Genomic DNA, 18,125 nt, shown 5'->3' with positions numbered 1-18,125 from the left:
ACTTGTGTGGGGAATATTCCCCAGGAAGATACATCTATTTAAAATGCATATATTCATCTAACTGCCTAGTGTAGATTTAAACACAGGAGTTAAGGGTGAAATAGCATCTTTGCCTGAATTGAAACACAGTTCAGTGCATGTAAAGAACACGAGGCAGTACGCAGCAAATTACAGAGTTAAAAATTACTCCTTTGAATCCAAACGACCAAATTTTCAGTGTTATGGCTGGATGACATCAAAATATGTAAATACTCTGCAGAATTGTTATCTCCTGTCCTGGTTCTCCAGTCAGAATGAATCTGATTTTTTCTGTTTGGTTGGGTTTCATATTTAGGGCAGAGGGACAGCTGTTATGAGGTGGCCACTTCCTCAAGCCCCCAGCTACTGCAGCTTATAGGGGAAGTGTCTGACAAGTCAGAAGATCACGTATTTGGGGGCTGCTGTTTGCCTTTCAGCAAGGAAAGGAGAGCAGCACAGCATTTTGCTGCCTGTACAGCCACTGACACTGCATACCTGCAAAAGTCGGGGAGCTGCAGTCTCTCACCCACCCACCCTGCACAGCTCAAAGGCTCTGCGGGCTGTGCCGAGGATCGCCTTTGTCTCACCACCCCTGCTCTGCCCCGCTTCCTCTTCCAGCAGGGAAAGGGCACGCCTCGCTCTCCATCTCTCCAGATTAAATCATCTCAAGCCTTTCGTGCCTAATCAACCTAAAATAGCACTCTACTGACCGCACAGGGTCATTTGTTAAATGAGAAAGCTGTAGGAGAAGGTTCATTCAATTTTTAAGCTTTTCTTTTTGAAGCAGTGCGGGTGGTGCTGAGGACCAGAGGAGAGGCTGGCGGTGCCTCTGCCAGCAGGTGCTACACTGCACTCTGCTGGCTCTGCCACACAGCTCCCGAGGCAGCTGCCAGCCTCCTCTGCCGTGATGTGCCCTGCTAAGGCTCTGTTAAACGGGAAAGGGAGAGCGCCCTAATAAAAGACAAAATACGATCGAAACTTGAGCCCTATATACGTATGAGTCTGTGCGGTCACACCACACTGACAGTGCTCTGGAAAGTCAAATGTCATTCCCTGCTCCCAGCACCCAGCTCAGCCCACCCTCGGCTCACTCGGGGCTGGGAGTCGGGAATACCCCAGGGAGGAGCATCCCCTGCCTCCTGAACACACCAGCCAGCCAGCCACGGCTGCTGGGAATACAGCACAGCCAGTCACAGCTGAATAAAACCCAGGGATCCATTTAACAAGTCATCACAGTAAACAAAGAAAGAAAAAAAAGCCCAAGTCTGCTGAGAAACAAGTATTAGCAACTAAGAACTTAAAAAGTTACAACTGTTAATTACTAAGATATTCAATGAGATAGAAAATATTTTTCAGGTATGCCATAAAGCAATGGCCACCCTCATCTTGGCTGATACAGAAATCTTTTCTTGTACTATGTGCCTATCCAAAGTTGAATTATGTGGATTAAAAAAATACATTATAAACAAACATGCACATTCTCAGACACATATGATCCATTTCAACTATCAGGGGCTTTTCCTCCAAGGATTCCTCACAGTCTCCTACTAATAAGCTATCAGATGAGAGCTGAAAAATGGAACCACTACCCCCATGCATACCACTTCTGCTATAATTATGAGATGTGTAAAAAATAGACTTGAATTCCAAACTCCTTCTCTTTACTGCTCAAGGGAGATCTTGAGCTCAAACTCCCATCTGAAGTTTAAAAGGAGCAAGGAAGAGATATATTATATATATCATATAATCATGATAGCACTGAGCACACGCAGAAAATGTGGTAATTGAGAAGGTTGCATCATAAAAATATGAGAGAGAGCAATTAAAATTATCTCGTTACTGTATAGGCTTATGGGTTCTGGAGAACAGCAAACAGTGGGGGATGAAATTGTGTCCAGTTACTACTTTAAGACAACAAGGTGACGGTAAGGTTTCAGTGCCTCAAGAATGTTTCCACTGGGATCAGGGAATACTCACAGGAATAAATATCACACTTGCATCAGAAGGAAAAAGTGCACTCCCTGGGCTTCGCTGAAGTGCTAGAAAAGTAGCCAAGAAATTCCAAGGCCATTCTGAGAGGCTGTGGATAAGATTACCTTCAGCTCAGCACTTTAGTATGAACAGCTGAGAGGAGCACACAAGTGCATAGGAAGAAACTCCCCATGGCTCCACCTCCCAGAACAACAAATTATTCATAAAATAGAAAATATAAGTGCATAAAGATATTAATGGAAGATACAGAATTAATTGATACTTTTGTATAAAAGCATTAATAATTTATATATTTTAACCATTATCTATATATCTATTTCTTTCAATACAAGACATACTTAAAGTTAATTATGCACTAACAAAATGTTCTTCCATTTCCTGCATGTCCATTTCCTCTGTGTTTAAGACAGCAAATACAGCAAATGATCAAGTTTAGAAATAAAATGGATTATTAATAAAGAAAGAAAAGTAAATTAGAAATTTTAATTTAATAAACTGTGTAAATCATAACCATCCCCCAGTATTATTTTAAGTGTAGAAGGGAAATCTGTGGGAGAGCAGCCAGGAGTCTTTAGGTGGCAAAAAGACGACACTGGCAGACAGAACGAAAGAGAAATGGAGCAGGAGTCTCTGAAGATGGCATCTTGGCTGAATGTGAGGGAGACTGCATGAGTACATGCAGGTCTGGGACTAGTACAGGGGGTGGGGAAGCCTGAGTGGGTGCCAGTAAATGACTCTGTGGTGTGAACGTGCCTGAAATACAGCTGGGTCTGAACACTCCCAAAGCTGGCTGTGCCTACATGACTGACAACCAGCAGAGAAAAGAGATAAAAAACACCAAGGGGATGGAAACCATTATTACCCTTCAGCCTGATGGTTACAGATGCACAGAAAGCAGCATCAGCACTGATTCTCATTTCTTCTAAAAGCTATTTATTCCAAAAATGTCACAAGAGGGCCTACATACTACATAACTGGCATGTGGACTCACCAAGAAGTTCCTCAGGAGTGCTAACCAAGGGAAATAAACAGGCACAGTCACTCACCATCAGGGAGGGACCAAAGTTTCATCTCCTGACTGGCACTCACACACATCCAGACAAAAAAGAGTTTTTAATTTCCCTGCTAGAAGGGAGAGGAGTGCAAAAGGACAAGCTTTTAAAATATTTTTAATATTTAATATTTTAATTTTAACCTCCCGTTATTATCTTCAAAAGTAATGTTGGTGGGAAGAAACAGTGGTATATACAGATTTCATGGGTACAGAGAGCAGTTAGCAAGTTATTCATGGTCTGAGGGTAGAAGAATGAGTGCTTTGAAGCATCTTAGGAAGCAACAGCCTGGTGATTCTTGCTGCCTGGTTCTGTACAGGGATATGTTTCTCCCATCCTGAGCTATGAAAAGGCTGACAGTTGGGCTGGACTTGGCTGAAGGATGACAAAGGCAAGTAGTCTTTCCCAAAAGCAGAAGGAATGATGCACTTATTTTCTGTACTAATGCCACAAAGCTGTGCAGCCTTGAGGCTGCTTCCACTGCTGACAGATGGAGTCAAGGTAGAAGATTAAATGTTTGGCCAGCCAAGTGTTAGCCACAAATATTCCAGCTGTTTCAGCACAGCTGATGCTCATGTTCTGGAGAAATTAAAAGAAGGGGTTTGTGTCTCTAGATATTCATTTTCTTTTTAAATATTGCCGTCATGTCTTCATTTTTATTTGTGGTTTTATATTTTTTAAAAAGGTTACAGAAAGTCACATGTAACATTTCAATTGTTACAGATAGCTTGGGATTAGTTTATGGGAAGATATTACACCCAAGTGTGTTTTATATCACAAAGTTAACATTTTGAAAATGAAGTAAATTAGAACCTTTAAAAAGTAATTTACACTTCCTTACTTTTTGCATGGAAAAAAAAAGGACATGAAAAAGAATCTAGCATATAGTAAAACAAATACAGCTGTGTATCCCTGCCCTGCCCAGCTATAATTTTGTTTACCTAAAGGAGCTTCATCATTACAAGAACAGATAATCTTCCATTTCAAAGGCTGAGAAGATACAATTCTAATAAAAAAGGAACTACCATTTTTCATCTACTTGTCTCTTCTTTTTATATCTTGTAGATTGCTGAAGTTAATGAATACAAATATCTAATTTATAATTTCATTTTCATAATCTAATATTCAGGTACTCGGTGAACCTTCTCCAGCCTAAAAGTGAGTACAAATAGAAAAATGTGCTGAATTTAACAATTCTCTTTTAGCCTTAATGTGCATTTTTAATTGTATTTTATACAAAAAGCTGTGTATACAGCATAAAAAACCTGTTGTATTTCCCAGAAAGATTTACCTGTTTATATGTAACACATGCACTCCATATTTGCTTTCAATTCTGTACTTCGTTGGATCACTTGCAGGAGAAATCAGTTCTTCATTTTTGTACCTGACAATCAAGAAAAAAATAAAACTCATAAATATCAGCAACTATTCATTCATTTGGTAGATCTTAGGATCAAGACATCATCTACTGTCATCTGAACTCTCTCTACATGCACAGAGTATTTTCCAGTATGTAGGGATAGATAGGCAAAGCAGGACCATCACAGCAGCAAGGAAGTGGAAAGAGAAGATGAGCACTCAATCTAGAAAAGGAGGAAAAGAATTAAAGAGAAGATGGAATGGGGCTTGAATTTTCAAGTCCACCAGCCCTGACGGGAAGATGGGAAGCAAACTTTATATTGCACCACAGTAAAATGCTTCAGCACAGAAAAGGGGAGCAGCAACAGAATTATGCTTTGTTATGTCTTTACATCCAGCCTGAGGCTTTCATGTGTAAAGGACAGCACATGTTGAGAGAGGAGGGCAGTCGTGTCCTCCTCAACGACCACAGATGCAGCCCATGACAACAGTGGTCCTGTGCACATTTATCCAGGCTTAGAAAGTATCCTGTGAGTTCTGTGCATTTTCCCACATGTATTCAGGAAACTCAATGGCCAGAAAGACTGGAATGCCTTCCACTGTCTGCCTCCTGAAATGTTCAGGTTTGCTTCTCACATTGCACATGGCCACTCAGCAAGTTTTCCTCCCACTCCTTCCACTGCAGTATCAACTGCTATGATCCAGGACATCTAGGAGGATTATAAAGGGGATTTAACAAAGCCATTATATGCATGACACTTATCAGCTATGGCATAACTTTCAAATGAAAAAAGCTTAGCAACATTTTTAGAGGGCTAGGAAAGGCCAGTCTCTTACCATTGTACAACAGGGGTTGGAAATCCTTGTACAGTAAAGCAAAGGCTCACAGACATCTTTTCCCAGACGGTGTGAGACCTCAGGCGCACTAGAATTTCAGGGGCTCGACTTATTCTTTCTTCAATGATATGTCTTTCCAGAGCCATATTTTCCTCTACCTATTAAACATGGGGAAAGAAAAGAAGGATCTGGCACCAGACTCAAATAGTCTAGGAGACCTAACTTTAAGTTCACAAAAAGATGCTTCATCACTACTCATATTTGAAGCACAGGGCTAAATTTCAGTATATATTGTAATTATTTTTTGCATAGGAGCAAAAAGATTCAGCAGGTACCATTCTTTGCACAGCAAGCCTATCCAGATGCTCTCGAGCACGGTGTCTGGCTGTGTGAATCTCTTTTTCCAAAGCAGACAACTCACTGGCAAAACGGATTCTTTTCTCATCACTTACATGAGACTTTTGCTCATGAGTTCTGTGGGACAAGAAAAAAAAAATCAGGTAACCATTGTGAAGCTTTAAGTTTGTCACTCATACACATCAGGCAAACAAGGGCTCTGAAACCGTATCAGTAAGATGTAAAACTTTGGTTAGGAATCTTTCTTAGCATCTGTCTGCGTATCCTAATAATGGATGTGTGAAATCATGTGAATTTTCTTCAATATTCTTTCCCCTTGTATTTGTGCTACCACAGCTCTAAGTCTTGAATTTTGCAGTGGTCACATTGATATGGTTCCCCACAATCCTCTGGTAATCAAGACCAAGATCCTGCCTGGCCTCCTTCTGGCCCCTGATTTTCCTTCCCCTTGACACAAGAAGGCAGAGGAGTGAAAGCAAGTTCTGTTCACAACCTATTAAAAGTTGTGCCCTGCTTACATAGTACCCTTAGCTTTATAAGCTTTAGAACCTTGGAGCTCTTGTAGCTCCATGGGCTCTATCACCTGACCTCACCTGAAAGATACAGACCAAGGAGTTTGCAAGGATTTGATGAACATTTGAGTGCAAAAAAAGCTTTCCGTTGACAAAGATGAGCAGAAATTATTATAGAAACCACCAGGAAAATATAAAGTATTGAAAAAATTGTGAGTTGTTCTATGAAAAAAAAACTCCACGTATTTTTCAGAATTCCTAAAAACACCCCAACTCATATATGTTTTTAGGAGCAACAAGCTCAGTTTCCTTCATTCCTGCTGATTCAGTAAACAGCCTATGCTACTCTTTCCTTCCCAGGACAAATGAAAGTACTGAATATCAGCTATTTCTAACATATCTGTCAATAAAATCAATATATGGCAAGACTGAAAACAACCCAAATAAGAAAACTTCCATGAAATTCAGTGAATCAAGACATTATTTGTCTGATACTTAAAAAAAATTCTTTGTATCATTTCAATGTACTTTAAATACCAGTTGTGTCTTGCCACGTGTTGTGTCTTTTATATTGCTGAATTTAAAATCTAAATTAAAGTATACAAAATCATTTGATTTTCCTAGAGATTTCTGTTCTGAGGTTATATATTTCAAACCAATCCAAGTACCAGAACCATATGGATGTATATGATTTGCACAATGTATTTTCTACAAACAAGGCAGAATTCCTTCTTGTAATATAAATCCTCCAAATCTTTGGTGCAGTAACTGTAGACCAAAGCAGAGCAGAGACAGTGACGTTCACTAAGGGGAATATTGTCATCAGCACAGTTACTCTGGGACTACTTATCAGCATTGCAGCTGAGACATGACAGTAAATCCTTCTGATATTCAGGAAAAAATTTAAAATGTTTAAATTGATCCAAATTAGAAATTTAGGAATAGTGGAGTAGCTCTGTTCAAAATGAGTTCTGGGTACCAGGCAGATTCTGTTGTGGTTTTTTTTTTCTGGTTTAAAGCTATTTTCAAGGGTCAGAGTGGGGATTAGGGGAAAAACTCTGGGTTGAAATATGAGACTGAAAGTGACAGTCATTTAGTGTTCCAGCCAAAACAGATTAGTGAAGAACAGTGACAGGGAATCCTCCAGTCCTGTCAACTCTGAAAAGAGCCCTGGCAAAAGAGTTGGGACAAGAGCCACTGCACAGGTCAGACTGGACCAACAGAGCTTTACCTTTTCCTGGATTCCTGCATCGCTTCATGCGCCAAGGTGCGTGCCCTCCTGGCACAGAGCCTACACGTCGTTTTGCCCAAGCCAGAAGATTCATAATAAGCAGCCTGCCTGGAAGCAGCCCTTCAAATGTAAAAAACATTGTTATGGTCCAGCAATTCAGGTAAAACTTAAACTCATAAACATCAAAGAAATTACTTTGAGCTGAATGAGCTGAACACCTTGACTGAGCACTGTTCAGTGAGAAACCTTTGCATCTTCACTGACTGCACTAGGTGCTGATTGTCACTTGTCCTTCAGGGCTTAATTCCCATCATCTGTTACTGGGGATCATTAGGCATTTTATTTCATTCTATTAAATTTATATTTATTTCAGTCTTCAATCATTCAGGTGTGATGACAGCATTTCAGTGAACCCCAGGGCACCAGCCTGTCTAATACACAAATCATAAAGATTCCCCATAGCATTGTCTAAGTATTCACGGTTTTCTATATTTCACAGAACTTTCTGCAACTGTCCTCTTTCATAAGGGAATCTGGAGCAGCTAGACAGCTAGACAGGCATGTTAATTACTAAGTAGGGAGAACGGTGGTTCTGAAGCAACCACAATACAAATTTTCAGGCTTTGAGACAAAAAGAATGTGTATTTTCTGGTTAAAACTCTGAGATTTCAAATGAGAAGCATTAAGCCCTCATTTAAGTTTAAAAAAGAAATTGAATCACAAAAACTATAATTAGTTATAGCCAGCTTAAGGAGAAGGAATATCATCCTGTCATATGGAAGAATGGGTAAAAAGCTTATTTCTATGACTTAACAATAAATTTAATGGCAATTTTATTTACGTCACAGTTTCAATTTTAGCCTACAAGGAAGAATTTTCCATTTAGAGGTACCAAACAGGACAGATCCTAAACTAAAAGGTCTGTGTAGGTATCTTGCAATGCTGCTAGGAAGTTTAGCTATGCTGGTGGGAGACTATAGGCAAGGAGCATACCAATGGAAGGAAATGGAAAACTGTCATTCTATATAAATCACTTTTTTGGGGGGTGGAGGGGAAAGGTAATTATCTTGATTCTAAGGACTGATTACCCAAAACAGAGGCCTGTCTATGCTCAAACACATGGCACTTACTTTCTTGCTGCATATTCCTCAAGCACATATCTTGTCTGAATGTTGCGATAGGACTGATCAAAGTGCTTGTGCCTCCTCTGGTAAAATGGCACTGCTACTGAAGACATAATTCCTCTGTGACAACCAGCAATTCCTGCAGAGAGTGGAGTTAGCCATATATTTAGCCATGCACACATTCAGCCATATATTTCAGACACTTTGGTTTGATATTTTTTGATATGTAGACATGTGTGTGAACATGTCCAAATGTATAAAATTGCACCAATTTGTGACAAACACAGCCATCAGTCACACACGTACCTCAGGCTGTATCTTATCAGTCGAACAGTGTGAGCTATGGAATCATAGATGATAGCATAAAAGATATTTCACTCGATCATTTTTCCCCTTCTTTGCAGATGTCATTTAACGCCTCCAGAGAGATTTACAGGGATGGAAATTTGACAGGTTTTTGGCCATTGTTAGACATTTCAGCTCTCTACTCTTCAAACCTTTCACTTTTTCCATTTTGGCAATTTATGCTCATTATGTTTTGTCCAATTCACCATGACAACAAATAGACAGTATTCATTCACTTTGGTAGCAGCCTGTTGAAGATTTTCTATACTTCTCTTTCCTGCTCTCTTATATAAACTCAGCAAAGCTGGCTCATGCAATCTTTCCTCATGGGTTATTTTTTTTGGACTATCAATCATTCTGCTTTCCTTCTTGTGGACTTTCTCCAAAGCATAGCACAGTTTTTGATCAATATTTGGATAGAAGGTTCTAAGAAACCTTCAGGGTGCTCCTAGAAGCAGTGTGGGGGACAAGAGCACATTTGCCTGACTTAAGCAGATTACCAACCGTATCATTAAGGAAACACAGAAGTGTCTGCATCCCTTTGTGCTCATTGGAAAAATGATGACAGCTTCTTGCAAAAGTGGGGAATATCATGAGCCATTTTGTGAGTAGGTGCCAGCTTGTGTAACTGTAGTCTGGGTAGGGTATGGGGCTCTTTACTCCTGGGCCACAAATGGTGGTGAGGGATCCCAACAGAGCAGCCAAAACTTCCCCCACAAGGCACCTACGCTTTGGTGACAACAGAAGCAAGCTCCCAGTATAAGTCTATAAAGCAGATGAAGATTTAGTTAAGTAAATTACTACAGTAACATCCAATACCCTACTGAAGGCTGAGGGGAGCATCCCTGTAGTTAATGCTCCTGTGGGGTGCAGGCTGCCAGCTCCATGGCAGCACCCAGGGCACAGACTAAGGCATGGCCAGGGATCCACCTCAGGACACCCATGGCAAGTGAAGCAACACCAGCTCACTCATGTTAAGAGTGTGTCAGGGTCCTGAGGACAGCAATGGACCTCACTGTCCCAGCCCGGCCTCCTCCAGAGTTCCTCCTACCCTGCCCACAGCCCAGGACCCTATGTCAGTCCCCAGAGCCAGCAGTTTTTGCCCCAGAAATGGCACAGCAGAACCAGTCTCCAGCTCCCCACAGCCTGGCCGTGCCTGGACGTGGACCATGCCAAGAAGAGCCTGCCTCAGACCCACATCAAAAGTCCAAATTTGTAACAAAAAGTCACATAAATAAGCAGCTTTGTGATGTATATCAAATGAAAGCTCAAAGGGATTTAAATAGAAATCTTATAAACTCATTTAAATGAAACCTTTAACAAGTTAAAATGACAGTATATACCATATTTCCAGAATATAGTATTTATCAAAAAAAGGAAATGCTAGTCATTGGTTAAGTAGAGTAAAAAACTGTAAATGTGTCTGATTGTTACTTGCAGATAGTTGAGGGCAAAGTCAGCTGCTCCCAAATTATGATGCTCTCATATTAGCTGCTTTTATTTTTCCAAGAAAAAGGAGGGAGGAAATAGTAGGTATATTTAATAGAAGTCACATCTTATTTTAAAATGTTCAGCGATCCAGAGAGACTTTTACAATTTATCACCTCATAGCTGCATCTTCTGCATAACTTAGAGTTACCTTTCCAGCTCTTTTTCAAGACTTATGAGAATGACAAGTCACAGGTTCAGTAATGAGGGGTTTAAGCAAACAGAAGACATTACAACACAAAAAATTAAACAGCTTTACAACATTACTATGGGGCATTAAAGAAATATATTGCCATGTTTATAGAGAAATAAGAAAGTTAGCATGACGCAAATTAGTTCAGCACCTCATAGAGATGCTGGCTTAGTAAGATGCCCTCATACAATGCTGGGCTGACATGGACCCCTCACGGACCTAGTAACTCATCATAGACACAATGTCGTGGTTACATGAGCAGAGTTGCACAGACCCACAAGCAGCCTTCCTTCTCCTGGTTTTGATACCTGTACATCATGTGATGCTACATCTGCAGACACTGAACACTGGTTTTCTTCCTGCTGTCTAACTGTGCCTGTTGTGTACATGACACTGGATTTCCACATTACTTCATTTGTACACTGGACAATTAATGGTATAACTTTCCCTTTTTTCTATTTTTAATTAGCCTTTTTGCCTAGATGGAGGTACGAAAGACAAACACAGGTTAATCTCACTCTACTGTTCATAGAGCTACTCATGTTTACATGCGGCAAAGTTAAATAATACAGTGAATTTATCAACATGCAATGCAAATGTTACCATGTTTATAATTCACACTGAGATCAACTTTATAAGGATTGCAGAGAAATGCCCAGTTATCTGGACAGATCAGTCTAAGTTATTTTCATTTTTGAGGGAGGATATAACACCATTGTCATTACAGTGCAGCCTTTTTCACTAAGTGTAAAACTTACGTTTAATTAATGTATCTTGTTCTATTTGTCAGCACCCAGGACCCCTCAAATTTGAGTTAATGTATTTTTCATTTACCCAATCACTTTTAGCATAGAAACCAGGGTAGGCATCCACTCACAGCCTTCATACAAGCAATTAACTGAGCTTGTTAGCAGCCAGATTCACTTTGCCTTCTGCTAACACAGAGGGGAGCTGCCTGGCAACAATTCCAAATGTAATAATAATCATCAGTTAATTACAAAAACGTTTGCAGAGTACGTATTTAATACTTAATAGTGCTGCAAAGACAAGTATCAGAAGAGCAAAATCAAAGTCCCACTGTAAAAGCAGCATATACGGTATTGAGCTCTTGATAAAAGAAGTTTATACTGTATCCCTAGGAACAATATGTTGACTGTTTTTCCAGTTTTCCACTGATACACACTTATATGAGATGTTTGAAATATAGTCTAATATTTAGACAACCTACCACTAAGACAGTTAGAGAACATGATATGCTGATGACAGCTTACACCCAGTGAATTTATTGATTTAGGTGAACTAAAATTTTACTAGTGACAGTGTCTGGAGACCTAGCTATATTGGCAAGTGAATTGGTAGAATTGACTCAAAAATGAGATAAAGGAAGTGGTCTGGCAGAGAAATTGGGAAAAAAATCCCAGTGGAAAATTGAGAGTCCAATAACAATAACAACAACAAAAAAAGTGTAAGTCCAGAGAAAGACAAACTTTCTGAATGATTATAACAAATTAAAAAGCAAATCTCAAATTTTATTTACCAAGTTCTACTGCAAGAATATTGGAGGCCTTGCTGAAATACATGACCTGTGTGTCATAAACAATCCTTGAGTTACAACCATGCACATCCTATTAACAAACCCGGGGTTCAAGAAAAAGACCCAGAATTACAGAAAAAGGTGACCTTAAAACATTTGGTGTCTCATCTGACCTTTACACTGTTAATGGAATGTAGCACCATTGTACTCCTTTCTTTTTATTATTAAACACAAAGAGAAGTATTACCTCAGGCAAGATATCCTTAAGGATTAATGACATACAACACAGGTGAATTAGACTGTTCAAGTCAGTTTACATAAACATAGATTTATTCATGCTTTGTAGCATGTATATAACTTTTTTTTTTTACTTGATCATGAGTAAAAGGCTGAGCTCCCAGGTCAGGATATGAATAGTTTTGTGACACAGTAATAGTGATCTGAATAGAAAGCCATAATCTAGGGCCACATGACAAGGAGCCACATTCTTGAGCAGAGAAGCCAAGGGTCTGATATAAACATTGTTACTCTGATAAGTGAGTTAATTTAAGATTTAAAGGACAAGCAGTAAATTCTAGCACGATCATTTACATTGCCTCAGAGAGCAGGCACACAACCATCTAAATTGATGGATGGCTTGACAAATGCCATGGCAAGAAGAACATGGCTGCACTCACCATAGATAGACAACTTTCATTCCCAGATTCAGAGGGCTCATGTCAATGTCATGAGCCATGCACTGTACAGCATGTATTTTCTCAGCCTGACCTGCCAGTGCTACATCATGCAACGTGCACTTCTGTGCTCATCTCTGCTCCTGGCCATCTGCAGAAGTGCCAAAAATTATCCACAATTTCTTGCCTGTCCTCACGTAGCTAGAAATTTCTTTGACCATTTACATTGATTTGAGGGCTTTTCCCATTTTTCCACTACTTACACATTTTTTTCTCTACCTGTCTCTTATTCTGCTAGCTATTCTCCACATTGTTCAAAGTTAAGTGTTTTCAAGAAACTGCCAACTTATACTTTTATGGTGCATAAAAGTCCCTGATATTTAACTGATAAAATATATTTAAATCCATATCACCTACATACCACAAAGAAAGACAGGAAGAACCCCCACCTTCTATTAATTGGTTGCTCCTAACAACCAGTATAAAAAATTACCATGTTGCCTCAAAAAATATGTGATCCTTTCTAGATGGTTATATCCATGATGTAGAGATTGTAGACTTAATAACATATTATCATTTTCTCCCATAAACTGACTTTGGTGGAAATCTTGTCATGAGTCATTTTGCGGCTCTGGACACTGCAGTCTAAACAGAACGGGATGTAGAGGATCTGGTTAATTCTTCTTCATTTTGATAAGAAACTAATTTGAAAAAAAATGGATTTAACAAAATTTCTAATATGTCTCTCCAGTCTTTTTTTCTCTGCACACATGTGCACATTTAGATCTTCCACAGAAAATTATGTTTTGTGAATGAAAAAACAAAATATACTGTCATTTTAAGATGTTTGACACCTTCCATTGAAGATCTTGTTCAGTCTGCATAAGAATTCAGTTTTAGCTTTTTTGACAATAGAACACAAATGCTCATCATTTTTTAAAAAATCATATGGAATTCTCACTTGCTTATTTTGCTGAATTCCAAATATCATTCAGCAAGGTTGAACACTTCTTGTGTTTTTCTTTTTGATTTCTTTAGCTGCATCATAGTTAATCTTATGTTTTACCAATCACACCTCCTTGTCATGGAAATAATATTTTCCTCATTTCATCAACTGGTTTTAAACAGATTCAAATAATACCCCAAAATGCACACATTACTTTTGTTATTAAACATAATAACAACAACGAAAAAAATTGAGTTCTCTATTTCTACTTCTCTGAATATCCAGCAAAGCAACATTTTCAAGCAGCTGACAATAGTGGCCGTCACAGATCTGTCTATCATTTTTACTAATTTCGTGTGTTTTGAATGAGTAGACTTTCAACATTTCCCAACATCAAATGATACTATTTTCAATGACATTCAGGCAGATTCAGCAATTTAATGCAATCATTTGGCTACAGCACATCTATGATTGGTTCCAATGAACACCCTGACTTGGTAATAGTCCCTGAATGGCTTGATTCACACTCTAGCCAGAGCAGTCAGTGTGGAGGTAATTTGACATGTATAATGGGTAGTCACAGTCATATCCACAACCCTTGATAAGGACCTTTGCTCTGTGGAGGTGAGCAGGAGGCAGAGTCATAGGTACCCTTCCCTCCAGCAAGCTAATTGTTGTGGAGGGAAGCACCAGATCCTGTATTTCAGTGAGTCTATAAAAAGAAGTAATTTTGCATTTTCTGTGACTCTCATGAAGGAAAGGAGTGGAAGCTTCCAAACTGATTTTCTTTCCATATTTCTCATAGAAGCTGAACAGTATATATCCCAGACAGGTTACTGATGTGGATGTTACTTTATGAATTCATGATCATACAAGACTGGGAATTAAATGAGGCTAAATTTGTCTACATTGATATGAATCCTTGCCACCCTGACATTCCAAATGCACAGAGTTCAAACATGTTCTGATAAAGTTTGAAGACTTTCATTCACTTGCCCAAAGTATTATATCCCTTCATATAGACAGCTAAGAATGTTGGAGGGTGAGATTATAAAACTAATTTTCCATCATCCCAAGATTCATTATCCTTCATTATGGTACTTTTATTGGCTCACAGGCATTATCAATACAAAGGGATAATTTCAAGAACATGAACTTGATTTCCCAAGACTCTATCAATGGTATTTAGCTGGAATTTTCATGTGGCACAGAACATATCACTTAGCTTAGAGCAATACAGACACCAGAAACACGCCTTTTGGAAACGTGTACTTGAAAGCACGGCAGACACAAAATAAAAGCAGATTTTTTTTTTTTTTTTTTTTTTTTTCTATCTACATCCCGTTCTTCAGCAGGCCAAATAGTTTTTCCAGCTACTACAGGATTTTATGCTTAATTATTTACATACAAACTTCAGAAAAATTGTACAGTATAAGCACACAAGAAAGTGGCATTGCCAATATTTGTGCAATTGGAAAAGGATATATGCGAACAGAGCTATGGATTTCTGTAATGTAGTTCTTTATATGCAGAAAGAAACAGAGGGAATGTCATACACAATAAAATCAAGGTGACTATGCGCAGGACAAAACAATCTTACTTTATTTTTTTTTGTTTTGCTTTCCTTTTCATTAATAAATTTGTGTCCTACTTATTGCTTGCTTTCCCTCAGGAAAGTAATTTTGGTTTTACAGGAAAGCACCCAACTCCCTCCTAAAAGCACTCTCATTTGTTCTGTACAAGAAAAACATCGATAGAAAATGGACTTACCAAGGGATATAGAAAAACTGCAAAGCAGAGAGGTAGACCAGCCTTTCTCAGCTTAGCAAACCCTGCCCAAGGAAAACAAATAATTCCCCTCTCTAAAGGCTACTGCCCCTTCACTCCTATTTAAGGGCAGATGCAGTGCTATATTTAGAACTAACCAAGTGATTCTCTTAAAACTGGGGTCAGCCTAACACGCAATAAGGGAGTGATATAAAGGCAAAGGAAAAGCATTAGCCTATATGCAGTTTAAGACTGTATTTTAATAAAAAACAAACCTCACTTCTTAAAAAGCAGTTGTTTATGTTAAAAGTGGGGTTTCTTTTCCCAGCAACACCAAGCACATGGGAAGCAATTAAATGTCAGAAAACAGTTTAATTTTTTATTTAGAAAAGTTTGAAGTTTCAAAATGGTCAGTAACTTAGAAGAACAGTGAGGAGACGTAAACTCCATAATATTATTAGGAGAGACATAAGATCCCCTTGGTGCTCTGGGCTGTAAAATGAGCCTCCCTATTGCTTCTTTAAGAGCTCTCTGGATGTGAAAATGTCTGCAACATATGAAAGAATACCAGTTGTATAAAACCCCTATTATTTCCATCTCTATTACATCACCAGTCAATCTGAAAGAGATTTTTCTATGTCTTGTAGGTAAAATAGGAAGAATTTAATACACATAGAGACATAACATGCAGAGGAAAAAAACCAGCCCAAGCAGTCAACCCTGTGAGACCTTGATAGTCTCTGATGGTTCCTGATTATTACTGACTAAAATGGGTTCTTGCTGCCTGTAGGGCTCCTGGGTTTCTGTCCAGAAGCTACAAGGCACTCCTGTGGTGGCTCTGGCATGCCTAGATGGCCTGGGGTAGCAGCACTGGCTCTGCAGAGCTGGCAGGCTTGGGCTCAGTCACTCTGCCCCATTCTGGTGGTAGACAACTCCACAGGGATTGCACCCCTATGGGGGAAGGGAAGGAAGGGTAGCACCTCTCACAAGGCTTTGTGACAAGCATGAATAATTAATCACATTCCTCTTATTCTGTCTGGACGTAGGACAACATGCCTGGGAAAGCCTGGCTATATGGCAGACCTAATCACACCTCATGACTTAGCCCATAATGACTCAAATAATCAGTGAGTCAGCAACATAAAAAAGGTAAGGAATTAATTGATCTTAAAATTATTTGAAAGTAACAAGATCTATTTTCAATTTACTTATATAGAAATCTGGTCATTGTCAAAGTCACTAAATGACAATCTCTTCCACTGCTTGATATGTGACACTGATACATGAACAATGTTCTTTTTAAGGCATGTATTCTTCTTATATATACATGCAGGGAAATGGAGCAAGAGGTGGAAAAGCCTTTAATCCTTTAATGGGATTCTCATCCCATCTGCAGTGTTCATTCAAGTTTCCTAAATAGCTCTGGTAAGGATCTTTCTTACTTTTGTATCATCTAGGGCTACCATTTCCTTGAAAGAGACTTCTCCCTTCCTCCCATTGATCTTGAATTATAACTCAGTCTGACAGAATTAGATCTACAGAGACAGACAGAGTGGAATGACTGCATATGCCCTGAATGTAGATGTTGCTTCAGAAGCAGCTGTCAAAGTAATTAGCATGTAATAATCCAGAGCAAACCCACTTTACTTGCCCAGCTTCATCTCTTTTCTCCTACTGAATATTCCTGTGGGAGGTAAAAGGTCATTTTTCAGAAAACTTTAGAGTTCCCACTATGCTCTGCTTTTCATTTCTTGTTCTATATTTATTATCTCTACAGAGATGGAGGCATTTACAGCCTGCTCTGCCTGCCTCTACATTGAAGCACTCCTCTATTTTAAGTTTTCTTCAGGGTGTGGCTGAATGACAAAAATATGGAAGTGCAGCCTAAGGACTGTGGGAAAAATGCCAAGGGCAAGAACAAGCCATGTAAGAAGGACAGCCCCAGGTTGCCCAGGAAAGACATTAAATAAATTCTTCTCTTCATAGATATTGCAAAATAAGATAGAAGGAAGAACTGCAACATTGTGTTATTCACTGGTGGTGAAATTTAGGCAGTAGAGCACAAAAAATTATCCAACATTTTAACTATGAAATAATTTACATTACATTCCTACTTCCCCCCTAACACAGAAGGGACCTTCTCCTTATCCCTCCACTTCCCAAATCTTCCCTAAGAACTTTTCTAAAGCAGAGATTTAATAGGGTATGAAAATTCAAGCATTTAAAACTTAGCATGTGCTAAAATCCTTTTGTGAATTTGGTCTTTTAGAACTACTTCTTTATTTTATGCCAGTCCCTTGATGTAGGTTGATTAATTGATACAGGCTTAAGTAATGTCTTGTTGTAATGCATTTCCACACCCAAGCAAATTATTCTATATAAAGGAGAGAGTTTCAGCTCACCTTGGGACATGTAAGGAAGTCAAACTCAACTTTCCATAGCCTTCTTATTGTAATTGACTCAGTGCCAGCACAGGGGCACTGGTTGGATCTTAGGATGTTTCTCAAAACCTGTAGCTGTTTCCATTGGCACTTTAGCAACAGAAACCTCCTAAGTCGTTCAGTACTTAAGGACGACCACAGAGGTGCTCTGGGCTTTTTTGGACTGCCTAAATCAGTGCCAGTGTTCTCTGCACGGTGTTCGTCTTATATTTCTTTGTTTTATGATGTTTATTATTTTTGTCATTATTAAAACCT

At 39.0% G+C, this 18,125-nt stretch overlaps 1 protein-coding gene across 2 annotated transcripts in view; it reads right to left on the bottom strand.

Moving 5' to 3' along the window:
* MYOM2 (myomesin 2) overlaps positions 1 to 17,815 on the bottom strand; it is a 79,278-nt gene extending 61,463 nt beyond the window's left edge. For both annotated transcript variants that reach the window (XM_063389337.1, XM_063389338.1), the window contains exons 1-6: positions 15,433 to 17,815; positions 8,489 to 8,621; positions 7,359 to 7,478; positions 5,594 to 5,732; positions 5,259 to 5,416; positions 4,354 to 4,446 (exon numbers count right to left, since the gene is read on the bottom strand). In XM_063389337.1, coding sequence (XP_063245407.1) covers positions 4,354 to 4,446; positions 5,259 to 5,416; positions 5,594 to 5,732; positions 7,359 to 7,478; positions 8,489 to 8,595 — 617 coding nt within the window. In that variant the 5' untranslated portion in view covers positions 8,596 to 8,621; positions 15,433 to 17,815. The remainder of the gene's footprint in view (positions 1 to 4,353; positions 4,447 to 5,258; positions 5,417 to 5,593; positions 5,733 to 7,358; positions 7,479 to 8,488; positions 8,622 to 15,432) is intronic.
* Positions 17,816 to 18,125: the final 310 nt, after the last annotated feature.

This window comes from Prinia subflava, chromosome 2 (assembly GCF_021018805.1).
Source record: "Prinia subflava isolate CZ2003 ecotype Zambia chromosome 2, Cam_Psub_1.2, whole genome shotgun sequence".
Taxonomy (NCBI): Eukaryota; Metazoa; Chordata; class Aves; order Passeriformes; family Cisticolidae; genus Prinia; species Prinia subflava.
The sequence above is the reverse complement of the archived record's forward strand: the minus strand, read 5'-3'. Positions and strand labels throughout refer to the sequence as shown.